At 41.4% G+C, this 15,885-nt stretch overlaps 1 protein-coding gene and 1 long non-coding RNA gene across 2 annotated transcripts; both read left to right on the top strand.

The window, feature by feature from the left end:
- Positions 1 to 3,127: 3,127 nt before the first annotated feature.
- LOC109616864 lies at positions 3,128 to 5,758 on the top strand. The gene is made up of 4 exons (XR_002198148.2): positions 3,128 to 3,842; positions 4,528 to 4,624; positions 4,765 to 4,880; positions 4,996 to 5,758. It is a non-coding gene; the product is annotated as an uncharacterized LOC109616864 (long non-coding RNA).
- Positions 5,759 to 7,613: 1,855 nt separating this feature from the next.
- LOC105017691 (potassium channel subfamily K member 13) lies at positions 7,614 to 15,660 on the top strand. The gene is made up of 4 exons (XM_029114403.2): positions 7,614 to 8,097; positions 11,148 to 11,695; positions 13,622 to 13,849; positions 15,129 to 15,660. Exons 1-4 carry the CDS (start codon positions 7,761 to 7,763, stop codon positions 15,282 to 15,284), a joined length of 1,269 nt encoding a protein of 422 aa, XP_028970236.1. The 5' UTR covers positions 7,614 to 7,760; the 3' UTR covers positions 15,285 to 15,660.
- The last annotated feature ends 225 nt before the right edge of the window (positions 15,661 to 15,885 follow it).

The following is a 15,885-nucleotide window of genomic DNA, read 5'->3' on the forward strand; positions in this document are numbered from 1 at the left end:
TGACTGACAAACGCTCACATCTAGTCTGTTCTAGTCCCTAACCCTACCTACTGACTGACAAATGCCCACATCTAGTCTGTTCTAGTCCCTAACCCTACCTACTGACTGAACAACGCTCATATCTAGTCTGTTCTAGTCCCTAAACCTACCTACTGATTGACCAATGCCCACATCTAGTCTGTTCTAGTCCCTAACAATTTTTTTCTTTTCTGCTAGGCGCACATACATTAATGTGCATATTCCTCAATGTACATTTTCACATTTACATACACAGAAAACCTCTTTCATCCATTATATAACAACAACAAACAATTAACTTGAAGAAAATACATGGATCCTCAAGAATAATGTGTCTTATTTTCTTTTTGCTTCCTCTTGAAATGACAAATGTTTTATTGTTTACGTCATGCTTATCACAATAATAGCTCTGCTGTTAGAGCCATTTTGAATTAAAAGGAAAAAACTGGAGAGACAGATTGTCTCAATTAAGTTGGCGAGGCCAATTGAGAAAAACTATCTGTGCAGGTGTGTGTGTGTGTGACAGCGTGAGAGTGTGTGAGTGAGTGTGTAGTGAGTGCACGCATATGAAAAAGTTAATGATGCAGATGTTCAATCCACTGTCATGTGAAAAGGTATATACACGTAGAGTATGTATCATGGTTGAGGGCTTTTTTGCATGCACAGCAAGCTTCAAACCCCCACAGCAGATCAAAAAGAAAGAAATGGAGGGTTAGGTAATGGCCATGTTAAAACTCACATTAAATAATTCTGCTGTAGCTTTGCTTGTGTTTTTTGGATCCTTGTTCAGCTTCAGTTTTTTGACAGATGGCCTCACATGTTCCTCAAGAATTCTCAGGTACAATACGGAATTCATGGTGACGGCAAGTTGGCCAGGTCTCGTTCTGACTGTTGACCCTGGATTGTAAGAGACTTCTATGCGCATCTTTCAGTCAGCCATTTGGGGTGAATTTGGCGGGACAGCCTGTCCTATGTAGATTGCCAGTGGTCTGGAATTCGTCAGAGAGTGGAATGGTTGGAAAGTACTTGTAAATGGCTTTGGCCTCAATAATCTTTCTTCTTTGGTCCTCGGTTAGGTCTTTTGATCTTGGCATGATGTGTTTCCAAACACCCTATGGTTAAGGCCAAACCAGACAAAGTTTATAATATTAATGAAAGGCTGGACTCTCCCAACTTACTCTGTAATGTTCTAATCATTTGAACCAGTTTTGGTGCAACTGATTCTAATTTCAGCCATTTTATGGTATTGTAAACGCAGTACTAACTTTCTACATTTGGAAATGTCATTTCTGTTGATTTTAATTGCATAAAAGTTACATTTTGGGTGTGATTTTTTGCATTGGGTTGCCTTCATCAATGAGTATGGTTGGAATTCAACTCAGATATCCTTGTGTCCAAATATGTAAAAACAAAAAGGTTATTTTCCATGGTGTGTACTTTTTCAGTCAGGGTTTATTGATATCACTAGGGGTCTCCAACCCTGTATGTAAAACATACTCCAGTTCCCAGGATTGATTCAGTGCTACAGTGTTTGTGTTGGCCTAGAGGAAGGAAGAAGAGGAAAGGGGTTAATATGAATACAATTTGAATATATACGTTCATCTGTGTTTTGTAACGCCAGAGGTATTCACATCCTCTGACGAATGTGGTGTGTTCATACAGTCTGTAGCAGGATTTCAGTATGAGTGTATGTGAATGTTATGTCAATTTTCTGATGTCAGAAGGCCCCTAAGGGCCTCTCTTATCCACTTGAGGTAGTTGGGGTGTGTGTGTGTGCGTGTGTATGTGTGTCAGTGTGTTGCATTCACTCGGTGTCCCTCACATGAATTTCCCACTTCCTGATTACAGTGTGATTACAAGAAAAATTATTAAAACCAGAAGTGTCTCTGTCCTCCCTGGTCCTCCCGGACCTCAAATAAATAGCCCTTGGATGGAAAATAAGGTTTTGTTGGAAGGTTGCAACAAAACGCTGATAGTTAACGCAGCATAGATGCAAAGCAAAGTATTTCTCATTTTTCTGCTGGTGTCATGATGACAACCAGTGAACTTGGAAAGTGACTATTCGTTTTTTCGGTTCCTAAAGATGTTTGGCAGTTTGTCAGACAAGCTGTTCATGTTTTGGGTGATAAAAAAGAGATGAAATATTTCAGTCATATTCTGCCATCAAGGTTCACCTGTCATCTGCAGCATTCAGGCTCTTGCAGATGGGCATCGATGGAATAGCAGCGACAGAAATACATTTACTTTCCTGATATCTCTGCCCATTTCTATGAACCAGAAAAACGAATTTGTCAGAAAGTTTGTGGAATATATAAAAAAAATTACAATCTACTCTTCTGAAATTAAGCAAATACTTTTGTTCATGGTTGAAATATGAACATTTGGAGATCAGCGTGTAAGGACTCTCATTCAAAGGACCAGCTTGCAGGGGCCAATAAACAATTCCCAAGGGCACCGTTTTCACTAAACACGGGTGACTAATGTCACTAACTGTAAACTGCTCTGGATCCAAGCCCCATCTAACCCTTCTGACTAAAATAAAAAATAAAAGCATTCCGGCTGACCAAATTTCTCGCCCTTACAAAACTACCCTGATGGTTCCAAGGTCGGCACACAATTTGCGTGGTCTGACATGTTTGTTGTTGCATTGTTTGACTGCAATGTAGCGGTCTGAGTTCGTTACGCATTCGACGCTGCACATTCTGAGTCTCATTGTCGTGGCTCTGCCACGGCTCACACAGCATTGAGAAGTCTCTGTTTCAAAGTATTTCGGTTCACTGTCATTTACGCGAAATGCCAAGGATTCGTGAATGCCTCAAAACATCTCTGTTTTTATTTTTTTTAATCCGCGTCCTCTGTCCTCAACTATTCCCTGCCGGGGCTGTTCCAGATGCTTCCTCTCCTTGCTGGTGGGATGGGCCTGGAATGCTTAATTGGTGTATGAGCAGCACTGCTCTGACAACAAGGACAAGGACCATGCCATGGATGGAGCTGAGTCACACGTATGCGCGGGAGCACGTGCGCGTGGCGCAGAAGCACACTGAGGCTTCTGAGTAATCTTTGAAAACACAGCCACACATCCTGCAGTGGTTACTGTCTTCGTATCGTTTTCACGTCTTCGCTCGTGACAGCGTTTTCCGACAACAAGCTGACCACAGTACGTTTCTCTCTCTTCCTCTAGGTTTTTCTATGAAAAGCAACTGAACTTTTTCCAAGAGAAGGCTGGATTACTTGAAAGTTAGGCACAAGGAACAGACGCAGTATGTTTTTTAGGGCCCTGGTGGACGTTTCATTAAAACAGGAAGTGCTAGAGGAGGGGGTGAGGGGATGACCAGCCAACAGAAAACAAACCGCTGTTATGGGGAGGTGGCGTTGTCCCTTGGGTGGCCTCCTGGAGGTGGTTTGGGAGGACGGTCCCGATGACCTCTCCACCCTTGTTCCCAATACAGTCTTTCTTCCTCTTGGGCTCCCATCATGTCACTGGGGCCAAGCAACGGCTCGGGGTGACCCTCCTTCTGACCTCTGTTGCCTGACTCCTGGGGCATCTTCTCCCTTGGGTTTTCTCCCAGCAACTCCCCGGAGCTGCTCATTGGGAGCCCGTAAATACCTCTCTTGACAAGGTCCCGATAGAAGGCAGTCCATTGGATAGGTAACTTTTAAGAGAGGTCTGGTCTTTTCGTCGACAGCTGTGTAGACATGTAATCATTGTGTGCCAGATCTTGTTTCAGAGGTATTACCAAGAGCCATAGCAACAATCCCCAGCTCACACACAGACAGCATCAATACATCGATGCACTGTTTCTCATAATGCTTGATGGAAATGGGTGAGTTTGGTCATTTACCTTATTCAACACAATCATGGCAAGGCATAAGGCTTATTGATTCCATCTCAGGAAATGTCAAACCATTCTGAAGGAGGCACATTACTGTACAACCTTTGCTAGGAAACTCTGTACTTGGCACTTGGCACAATTCTTGGAAAATCACAAACCAATCACACCTATTCACAGCAACCAATCTACCCTAAACCACAAAGCCTATCACAAGTCTCGCTACAGAAACATATTTTATGTCAAATCCATATGTTAATAAACTGCTTCGGAGGGCCGTCATAACTTGATGTTGTAACTGGTGGAAGTTCAAATAGCGCTTCCAATACTGCAGAGGTTAGTAACAGCAAAAACTATTAACAAATAAAAGTAGTCAGGCTGTAAAATTAACAATGTTGCTATAATTCTGTTTACTTTAACAAATCTGAAGTATTGAAACAAAAGAAAAATACTTACGTAATCGTATAGGTAGATATTTTCAAATTAAACCTCTCAATGTTTGAGTTGTGTTGTTAATCTAAAGTACACTGTTCAATTCATTATAATAATGTTTAGAGGCTCCAGCAACCCGCTCTGTCAAAGAATGTCCTCCAGCTAAATCTAGTCACCTAGCTCTACTATAATGCATAATGATATGGCTGTCGTCTGCTGTTGAAATTAAATATCCAGTTCTCTACAGATGAATCTGGTTGCTTAATCAGGAGAGCTGCTGGAGGCTAAGGAAGTGGCACTGAGAAATGTATTATGCAACACCTCGCATAATGTCATCCACACAGGTTAGAGTTTTAAAATCAATGTTTCTTCATTATATCTTAGATAATGTCCATCTGCGCATACCTTATGTAAACGTTACATACAGTAACCAGCCTTGTCTGAGCCATAACAGCCCATATGTCCTTTCTTCTGTTTCTGTAAGGTTAGGCAGTTTGCTGTAAGCCCCCAGGACAGGATGCTAATCTATCGCAGAATCTGGATATACCATTGAAAACACAGTCTAGGACAGAATTTGAGATTACACACTATTAGATCACTGTATGTACATACACACAGCATTGTTATCTTTCTTCCCAATTATAAAACTGTTTGTTCCTCTTGGCTACCACATACAAATCAAGTTACTGATGTTTATGTCCATTTTGACTTTCAGATCCAGAAAGTCTGTTCTGATCCTGAGGAGTTCAGAGGACTTCCACAATTGGCAAATTGGCATGAAAGGTTCAGCTCAAAAAAGGTTGTTGCAGAAAAAAGATTGAATTCAAATGGATTTACTTGAGACGTAACACCTTCTGAGCTGTGGCCAACAAGTAATATGTCAACCCTTGGAGGAGTAAATGAGTTTCTTGACACAACAGGGGAGGAAACTGTGTGGGTTCAAACCAGTTAGTTGGCCCATCACATGACGACTCTTCCATCCCTGCTATCACTTTCTCAAACAGCCCTGATTATACCCCCAGCCTAATTACGCCTGGCTTAGATATTATGACTGGGATGGGCTTCAAAGCATCACAGATGCACAACGTCTCACTTACCACAACCCAATGGGGCTTTAGGCGGTGGACTTCAAAGCATGGGAGCAACAGCAACAGAAGCATAGACGCACACACACAAATCCCTGACCCCATGGAACCAACATCAGAAAGTGAACACAAAGCAGGACGAGCAGGATGAGATGTCTAATCTCGTGCATACGATATGCTGTCCTGCTCATTGTGTGGGTGTGTGTGTGTGTGTGTGTGTATGTGTAAGTGTGGTTTACTCCTTCCTATTACATCCAATGGATGACAAACCAGACCGGATTTTTTTGAACTTGTAATCTTTGGATATCCAGTTTCCCCTTTAATATAATGAGCTGTACAATATTTCCCCTGGAAATTGGTATGGGCCTTCTGTGGTTCTACAGTCTATGGATGGAGTCATCATTCAATACATTGTTCTATTTATTGGGGGGGGGGGGGTTGTTGTGGAGAAAGATAGAGTGGGAGAAAGAGACAAGGCGAGATGGAAGTAATAAACAAAATATTGTCTTTGCAATAAAAGATTTCCTCTGGTTCATGTTTTTAAGTCCAATTTTATTGCTAACACTTTTACTGTTACCATGGACACAATGTTGGCATAACAGGTTGCTTTACACTAAAGACCGGACAGGTTTAGATATTTTAAAGGTTGACCCATTTTTTATAGTTTTTTTTATGTTACCTTACCCTGCATATTGACCTTATTGCAAGAAATAAAATAAAATACAAGCTCTATGTTACTGAAATATATCTAGCATCAAGAAAAGCTGTGGAAAAATAATTTGAAAAATAGGTGGATGAGGCTCCTTCTTTCCTGCTTGGTCCTGTCCGGAGATATCTTTAGATGAGGCCACAGTGTCCCCAAACACCCCTGCCTCAGTACAGAGGATCTATGCTGCAATAGTTTATGTACTTTCCTTGTGGAATTCCTCCTTTATCTGGTTGGATCTTAGACATGCTCCTTCTAACAATACATCTCTCTCTCTTAATTTTGCTGAAACAGCCATGCTGGGCCACCCAACACCAATGTTACTGCAAATCTGCCTGTACATTTAACATCTGGAACCAAATCTCATTGAGGTCTGAGTACTAGTCTTGAATATCCTTCCCTTGAAGTCTCTTTTGCCAATAGGCATTCAAAGATTAGGGAAGTAAGAGGTTTGATTTAAGAGTCCTCACAGGTACATTTATGTCCCGATATTAGCTGTTCTTGGTGCCGAAATGCTCTCTGACCCTCAAATTGTGAGCCAAACTTGAACCAGATACACTAGTTTTGATTCATCAAACTAGCCTTTCAAAACATGATTTATGTTCTGAGATTTTAAAAATAGCCTTTTGTTGTCCATCTTAATCAGATGTGCAGAGTGCATTTTTAGAGTGACATTTGCTAGGCTTGTCTCTGGATGTCCATGTGCAAACACATGAATGTTCAGACTTGAATCTAAAAGGTCACATCTTATTGATCTACGAGAGTGCCATTCTCTAATGCTCTGGGTACAACGGCAGTACACTGCCCAAATGTTGGAATCATGCTTGGCATTGTTGTGAATGCTGAAGTTACATGGTGGCCAGACAATATCCATTTAAAAGTAACCACACTTCCTTTTGGTTGGTAAATAAATGATGATAGATGTATGTTACTTTAACATCACAGTTATTCATGTTAGTTAAGTAGTTTGAAACAGACTAATAAAATATATATTAACTAATATAACTAATTTAATATATATATATATATATATATATATATATATATATATATATATATATATATATATATATATATATATATATATATATATATATATATATATATATATATTAGAAACACGGTATACGTTTATTGCTTGGTGTTGATTTCATCCGAATAGGTATTAAGGTATTTTAAAAGTGTACATAGTTTGGTTCAGTTCAATTCTATTCCACTGTCTTGACCTGAACAGAGGAGGTGGGTGTTGGTTTGTAAGTGAGGTTTGATCGTGGAATGCAGCCTCGTCTAAGTGAAGGACAGTAAGAACCGAGCGGTTGCAGACATTACATTTTACTGTTGAGTGTAGTTTCAGTTGTCGTAGGTTTTATACAAAGTTCACGGTTCGATGACACATTCTTTTCTGTGAGCTATTCAAAAGAGTCTTGGCAACGCGCTCTTGGATACGGGCGTCTCCTGGGAGACAGGTGAACAGAAGTTGAATTTCCGTGGAAAACTGTCTTTTTCCACTATGGCTCTCTCTGCTTTCCATCCCCCCGCGAACTCTAACTATATTTCAGAGGTTTTTCACTGAAGCTGTTGTTTTACACGATATCCTTAAAGATGGATGATAAGGAATGTGTAACGTGGTCCATAATGAAACGATGCGGTGTGTCCCCAACACTTGTTGAACGGTGATTATACTGCATTATGGCTTGCCGGAGCGGCTGCTGTTGTGGCTTCGGTCCTTTTAACGAAGACAACGCAAGGTTCCTGATGTTAGCGGTATTCATAGTCCTTTACCTCTTCTGCGGTGCCGCTGTCTTTTCAGCACTGGAACAGCCAATGGAAGAGGAGGCGAAAGAACGCTGGGTACAACGATTTGAACAGTTCAGTCTAAAGTATAACCTAAGCAAGAAAGAGCTAGACAACTTCTTGAGGAACTACGAGGAGGCGAACGTGGCTGGGATCCGTGTGGACACTATCAGACCTCGGTGGGACTTCACCGGCGCATTCTACTTCGTTGGGACCGTGGTCTCGACCATCGGTGAGATATGCTTTAGCCTAGCCAATAGGTTTCCTTTGACAAATGTAATATCCTTATCGAACACCATGAACAAATATGCATTAATCATATCATTTGGAACAATACTCCATAGCAATTAAAATAAAATGTACAGTTGTCAGAGATAATCAGTAGGTGTTGTATTTAAACAACCCAATTCAAAAATCCCAAATATATAGGTTTTTCAGCTTTCCAAAATGTATAGTTCTTAAATGTATAGTTCTTAGCAGTGTGATATACGAATATGATGTGCTTATGCATACCATCGGTTTCCCCACAACTAGAACAATATGAACCAACCAAGAATGCTTCAATATGGACTTCCATTGAGTTTTGATGAATCTAATTGTGTCTCATAATTGGTTTGAATATGAAACCCCTTTAGATTTTGTAGCGTTGGAGTCAACTACTAGGTAACTCCTTAATGATATAAGGCCCTGCCTGTGTTGCCAAAAAACACCCTGGTGTAAAGGGGATGTTTATGGCAGGGAGCTAGTCTTATCTCAGGTCTTTTGTAGCTAAGCAACACAGCCAAAAGACCGGTGTTGTCAACAATGGGTTTTGTGCAACAATGCGTTGTATTCAGTATAGAGATACTAAATACAACAATTTATGTTCATTTCAAAAACAAATTATTATCCATTCTTATCTCTCTTTTTAACTGTGCATTGTCAGAAAAGGTCCCGGAAGTAAGTACTGCGCCTTTACAAAGCTTATGGCAAATGCTCTACACTGCAAACTGCAGAGCCAGTGAATGGAAGTACAGACAGCCCATTTGATCCCATGGTTGCCTGTTGTTAAATTGTTAAATGAGGAGTGAAAAAGGCCCTTGGAACAGACAGAGCAGTCAAGGGCTAGAGTGGATGCTGAGATGTGAATGCAGCTGATCAATAAAGACTGGAGGCACTAAATGATGGGCACAGGACAGACAGGCTCAGGACAGAAACACTCACAGTCTATGTAATAGAAAATATACCCTAATCCTATTATTTATAAATTGACAATATAAATGGCTTGTAGGTATCAGACTTGCATGCTGCTAAAATACAAAGTAAATCGGATATAACGGAAAGTGACATGTTACTGTCCATTTATCTTGTTTACTTGTGTATTTTAGCACAGTTCGACTTGGATTGATATTGTGGCGCAAAACGCGCAATCCCCCTGCAAATCAGCATTGCACCGAGTGCCCCAACAAAATCTGCTGGAAGCTTCCGGAAGATTACGGAAGGTACCAGCTGGGCAGGCCCGCCCCTACACACCTGCCTCCTATTAGGACCTGGTCTGCGGAGGTATTTGAGGGCTCCCAGGGAGCAGCTCCGAGCCGAGGCCAAAAGCGAGGAAGATTCCAGGACCCATACTTCCCAAACCCCCACCGGGAGCGTCCCCGTAGGAAGATGCTCATACATCCACTCTTCACCATACGGACGGTGGTAGCCAGATGACAAGCGGTACCTTGTTTTTACTAGGGGTAGCACTTGTCCTTAAATGGTTGTCCTTCGGTTCTCTCATCATTGCCAAGAAACTGAAGCTCTGTAAATAGGGCCAATGGATCCCTGGACACCCCAATGACCAAGGCCTTTCTTGTCTGGTTACTTAGTTTGACCAGACGGCTTAGCTTTTGGAAGTGTCTTGAATACTTTCCAGAGGCACTGTGTGACCAAAAACACAAGCCTCAAGACACACCTGTGACATTGTCTGCTTTAATGTGAACATAATCAATAAAGCAAACGCATAAAGAGCCAACCTGAGCCAAATAATAGGGCCTCTCGTTGAAACTAGCGCATTACATAGGACAGAGAATGACATTTCAGAATTCAGTGTTCATGTCGGCCGTGAAGACTGGATATGAAAACGGCTGCTGTGTTTAATCCACATAGCCAATCAAGTGTTCTTGTTCAAATTCCAATATAATAATCTACAAATGAATCATCAGAGCAAAGAACAAATGTATGGCATTGAAACGATTGTATTGATTCTTGGCATTTGGCTTTTGGCATTTGGCTTAAAGCAAACATTCCTGTACTATGTAGAAGTGCGTTGGGAATGAGAGAAGTGAAATGGAGAGTAACGTAAAATAATTTAGAAATGTAACGGAGAAGATCAATTCAAAGCAAGGGTGAACTGTGAGAGAAATAAACAGAAGAAAAAGAGAGAGATAAGAATCAAGAATACTTTTTGTCACCATTAGCAACCCTTTAGGTTAGTGGGTGTGTCAGTAAATGGTAGAGGAGGCACTGGGCTCATGTGACTGACGCGCAGAGGGGAGGAGGATACGTGCACATGCTGAACAGTCCAAAAGCCAGAGCTAGCGCAGAACACTCCAGTAACTGTGTGTGCGTTTTAGGTCCAACTATACTCATGGGGACATTTAGTAAAACCAGAAAAAATTTGACTCATGGGGACCGGCAAAAGGTAAAAAGTCAATATCCGGCTCAGGGTTTAGGGTCCAACTTACAATTCATTTTAGAGTTTTTTTTAAGGTCCAGGCATTGTTGGTTACATTTAGGGTTTAGGTTAGGCATTCAATCCAGGTCAAGTTTAAGCATAAATGTTACTTTATTGCGGTTAAGGTTAGATTAAGGTTAGGTTAAGGTTAGGTTTAGGGTTAAGATTAGGGAGCCTGCAATTTCTATTTTCTGGTCCACATGAGGAGAGCCATACAAACTTCTGTGTGTGTGTGTGTTTGACACCTCTATTTTAAGCCTGTCTCGTGTGAGCCTTGTTCAAACTCATCATGCTTTTCTCCCTGTCTGTGGAAGCTGACAGTACACATGTTCAGACCTACTGGTGTATAATTGTAAATAGACAGGAATTGAAAGATAAAAGACTTTCACTGTGATTCAGTATTGGTTGGCACACTGTTGTCGTTTAACGGTAATGTTTCCACTATCCACAATCACGTAATTATCACAGACATGCAATTTAATAGCTAGTAAATTCAACCAAAACCAATATTTCTAGTTCGACCAACACAGTTTTGTTTTGCTTTCCTTTATTTTAACATCTCCCTCCATTTTAATTCTCCTCAGGGTTTGGAATGACCACGCCAGCGACCAACGGTGGCAAGATCTTCCTCATTTTCTACGGCCTGATTGGCTGCGCTGCCACAATCTTGTTCTTCAACCTTTTCCTGGAGCGTGTCATCACCGTCATCGCCCTCGTCCTCAAGTCCTGCCATGAGCGACGTCACCTCCACAAGGCCGTGCTTCCTCAAAATGGCGGCCGGCGCTTCTACGAGGGAGGCGGCGGAGGCAGTAGAGGGGAGGGGCTGGCCGGGTGGAAGCCTTCGGTATACTGTGTGATGTTGATCCTGGGTGCTGCCGCCATCTTGGTCTCCTGCTGTGCGTCCGCCATGTACTCTGCCGTCGAAGGCTGGGGGTACCTCGACTCGCTCTACTATTGCTTTGTGGCATTCAGCACCATTGGCTTTGGGGACATGGTGAGCAGCCAGAGGTCAGCGTATGGCGAGGGAAACGAGAACCAGACAGCGTATCGGCTGGGCAACTTCCTGTTCATCCTGACAGGAGTCTGCTGTATCTACTCCCTTTTCAACGTCATCTCCATTGTCATCAAACAGGTATATTATTATATTCAACGTCATCTCCATTGTCATCAAACAGCTATATTATTATATTCAACGTCATCTCAATCGTCGTCAAACAGGTATATTATTATATTCAATGTCATCTCAATCGTCGTCAAACAAGTATATTATTATATTCAACGTCATCTCAATCGTCATCAAACAGGTATATTATTATATTCAACGTCATCTCAATCGTCGTCAAACAGGTATATTATTATATTCAACGTCATCTGAATCGTCGTCAAACAGGTATATTATTATATTCAACGTCATCTCAATCGTCATCAAACAGGTATATTATTATATTCAACGTCATCTCAATCGTCGTCAAACAGGTATATTATATTCAACAGCATCTCAATCGTCGTCAAACAGGTATATTATTATATTCAACATCATCTTCATTGTCATCAAACAGGTATATTATTATATTCAACGTCATCTCAATTGTCGTCAAACAGGTATATTATTATATTCAACGTAATCTCAATCGTTGTCAAACAGGTATATTATATTCAACGTCATCTCCATTGTCATCAAACAGGTATATTATTATATTCAACGTCATCTCAATCGTCGTCAAACAGGTATATTATTATATTCAACGTCATCTCAATCGTCGTCAAACAGGTATATTATTATATTCAACATTATCTCAATCGTCGTCAAACAGGTATATTATTATATTCAACATCATCTCAATCGTCGTCAAACAGGTATATTATTATATTCAACATTATCTCAATCGTCGTCAAACAGGTATATTATTATATTCAACGTCATCTCAATCGTCGTCAAACAGGTATATTATTATATTCAACATTATCTCAATCGTCGTCAAACAGGTATATTATTATATTCAACATCATCTCAATCGTCGTCAAACAGGTATATTATTATATTCAACAACATCTCAATCGTCGTCAAACTGGTACATTATTATATTCTTACAGGTTCATCACACTAACAAAACCAGCCTCATTACAGATTTTCATTATCAGCTTACATACAATACATTCTACTACACAACGTGGCCAAATGGTGGTGCTATAACAACAATTGACCTAATTTGAGCAACTGTGTATGAATTTGGTGCATGTGTTACTCTATCTTAAGGAAACTGTACCTAGACTTTACTATACCAGGTCAACCACTATTTGGGAAAGACATTGTTGCATAGCCTCTATATACCACACAATCGTACTAAACTTAAATACATTAAGATTAGTACGTTCTGTTAGCCAATAAGGTTAAGTGGGGTTCGGAATGTATTTGGTTGTTCTTGAATGGAATAGAGCGGCCTCCCGGCCATGCATCTCAAAACTCTGAAATGTTTTCCGAATTTGTACTATACTCATATGGTTTACCCAAGTAGAACATTAGTGTAAGAGCCAGGGGTGTAACCAGATCCCTTGAGATCCAGACCCCGAAACACATACGTTTTGAGACCCGGGTGAAAGACCTGTATATTGAGGCACTGAATCTCAAACCAACCCCTATCCCATGCACATTTGCTTGGAGTGCCCTCCATGGTCACATGTTGCTGACTAAACTCCAAGGGTGATTTCCACCAATCGGCTAGGGGTTCCATGAAGAGGTGCCCGTGAAGGCACAAATGGAGGGCAGATGGAGGGGTTCATTTGGGATGGACTACATAAGCAGGCCAAGACACGGTTAAAAACTAGATCCAGGTATAAGGGCAAACGGTTGAAAAAGCTTGGACCCCGGGTTGATGCTGCTTATGAGACGTGCTTAAAAAAAATGTTTTTTTGAAAAGCACTTATAATATATACAACATATTATTGTAGACATTTTATGCTTGGAAAATAAATGTTTTGCAATTAGAAATATTATTGTAAGCCTATATGCGAGACTTCTTATTAAATTTCCATTGATCATTTATACTGGGACTTTTAGGTGCTGAACTGGCTGTTGAGGAGCCTGGAGCGCCCATGTTGTTGCCCAGGTCGGGTGGCCCACCACCCACACCACAGACAACCCCGGAGGAATGTGGTGGTACCCGGACACCTCAGGGCCAGACGGGACCTCTCCATCGAGACAGACACGGTGAACGAGAGTGAGGCGGATGGACGGAGGATGTCTGGCGAGATGATATCCATGAGAGATTTTCTGGCTGCCAATAAGGTGGGGAGAGACAGACACGAAAACGTGTTCGTCCACTGCTTCTGGTTTACACCCAAGTCAGACGTGGTAATTTAGCCGTGTTCACAGATTCAATCAGATCCTTCTCTTGCAGAAACTTTGGTACACTGATTCTCTCCATCAACTGCATTATAAAGCATGAAGAGAAACCGGGGACAATGGGTCCCTGTTTGACAGGTCAACCCAGGAAACGTTAACTCTGCATCATTAGATGTACTGTAAAACACACATTCATGCTGACACGACCCAGCACGGCTAAAGAAATTTAACTAGTTTTACTGCAGATTTGACAAAAGCTTTTCATTCAAAATGTCACTTCATTTCCCCCCAATTCCTCCTCGCCTGGTATGAAGTGGAACTAGCCTCAAGGTCCAGATTTGAGTTTGAGAGCTAAAGAGGGATCTGTATTTGTCCTGGGGCTTCTATGTGGCAGAGAAGAGAGCCCTGTGGGCTTGTTTCTTTGTACAGTGGGCGCTCCTAAACTCACCAGTGAAACATGGCATTTGGATGCAGTGCAATGATTTCCTCATGTACATTGATTTAGGATGTGACCCTGTCAGTGTAGTCTTGTATGTTGGCAAATTTGTCCTTGAATATGTCCTTATCATCGGTGGTGTCAGAACAGTGAATCCCCCAAGGACTTGTCAGTCCATGTCTGCAGTGTTACACAGGCTTTCCAGCTTACCGTCCTGTTTTTGGTTAAAATTGCCAGTGATTGTCAATGTAGAATTTTTGGACAAACACCAGCTGGTAATTTGGGTGTAATATTCAGTACTTTGTTTTGGGTGAAAGAAATCTGTATTTTTGTCACCTTAAAAAATAACAAACATATAAACACAAGGAGTAGCATCCACTAAACTGAGATGACCTCACCGGGTGCCAAACGAGTATATGATCCATCAGTTTATTAAAGTATTTATTCCATATGCAATTTATCCTTCTGTTCTACCACAGTGTCTCACTAGTGACATCAACCCCCCCATCTAAAATATTTACGAAAACTTCTAAAGAGGACAATGATATTTCCTATTTGCTGACATTGGTCCTTCAAATGCCACAACAATACAGATTGCAAGTCCAACCAAACCCTGATATTACGACATATCAACCATTCCTGTACCTGATTCAATCAACGATGGACAGTACCGGAAGAAAAGGGCTATTGATGGTTTATTTTTACTACTGCATTGCATTAATCGCCTCTTGTTCTACATTTCTATATGAATCAATGGTAAATCATTTGTCTCTCTCTGTCCTTCAGGTGAATTTAGCCATAATGCAGAAGCAGCTGTCAGAGATGGCGAATGGTCACCCTCGCCAGTCAGGCACCAGCTCCCGCCACAACGGGTTCTCCGAAGGGGTGGGCGCCCTGGGCATCATGAACAACCGCCTGGCAGAGACCAGTGTAGACAGATAGGCCAGACAGACTGACCAGAGACAGACTGGCCTGACGGAGAGACCAATGGGGAAAGGTACACTGGCCAGACCAGCACAATGGACATACAGCACCAGTCGGATGGATAGACGGTCACGACAGACAGGCTGGCCAGAGAAAGCACCTTCAGAAAAGATATTGGTCTCAATGACACACAGTCAAATAAATTAACCAATCCTCCAGCTCTCTCTTCCAGGAAAATATTTGACTTCATGGATTACAGCCTGACCAGACCACATCAATTCAGAATATATAATATATTAATATTACCATAATGTATTCATCTAGCACATCCTACAAAGCTGTTGAAATGCAGTGGTATTCAGTGTGCAAAAAAGTTAGCCGCTTAACTATAGAGACAATGCTCTACTGCATCAAGCTATCCAAAGCAGGAGAGTTATTGATCTTATGTACCAACATGTACAAAGGTTAGGTCTCATTGTTAGAAACCTCTGCCTGCCCCCACCCACACCGAAATCTAGATCAGGACCAGATGTAGCTACACCATGGTGGTTACGGTTACCCAGGCAGTTTCCATGGTGATAATAACTACATGAACACAGTTACATAAAGCTACCCAAAA

This window comes from Esox lucius, chromosome 18, assembly GCF_011004845.1.
Source record: "Esox lucius isolate fEsoLuc1 chromosome 18, fEsoLuc1.pri, whole genome shotgun sequence".
NCBI lineage: Eukaryota > Metazoa > Chordata > Actinopteri > Esociformes > Esocidae > Esox > Esox lucius.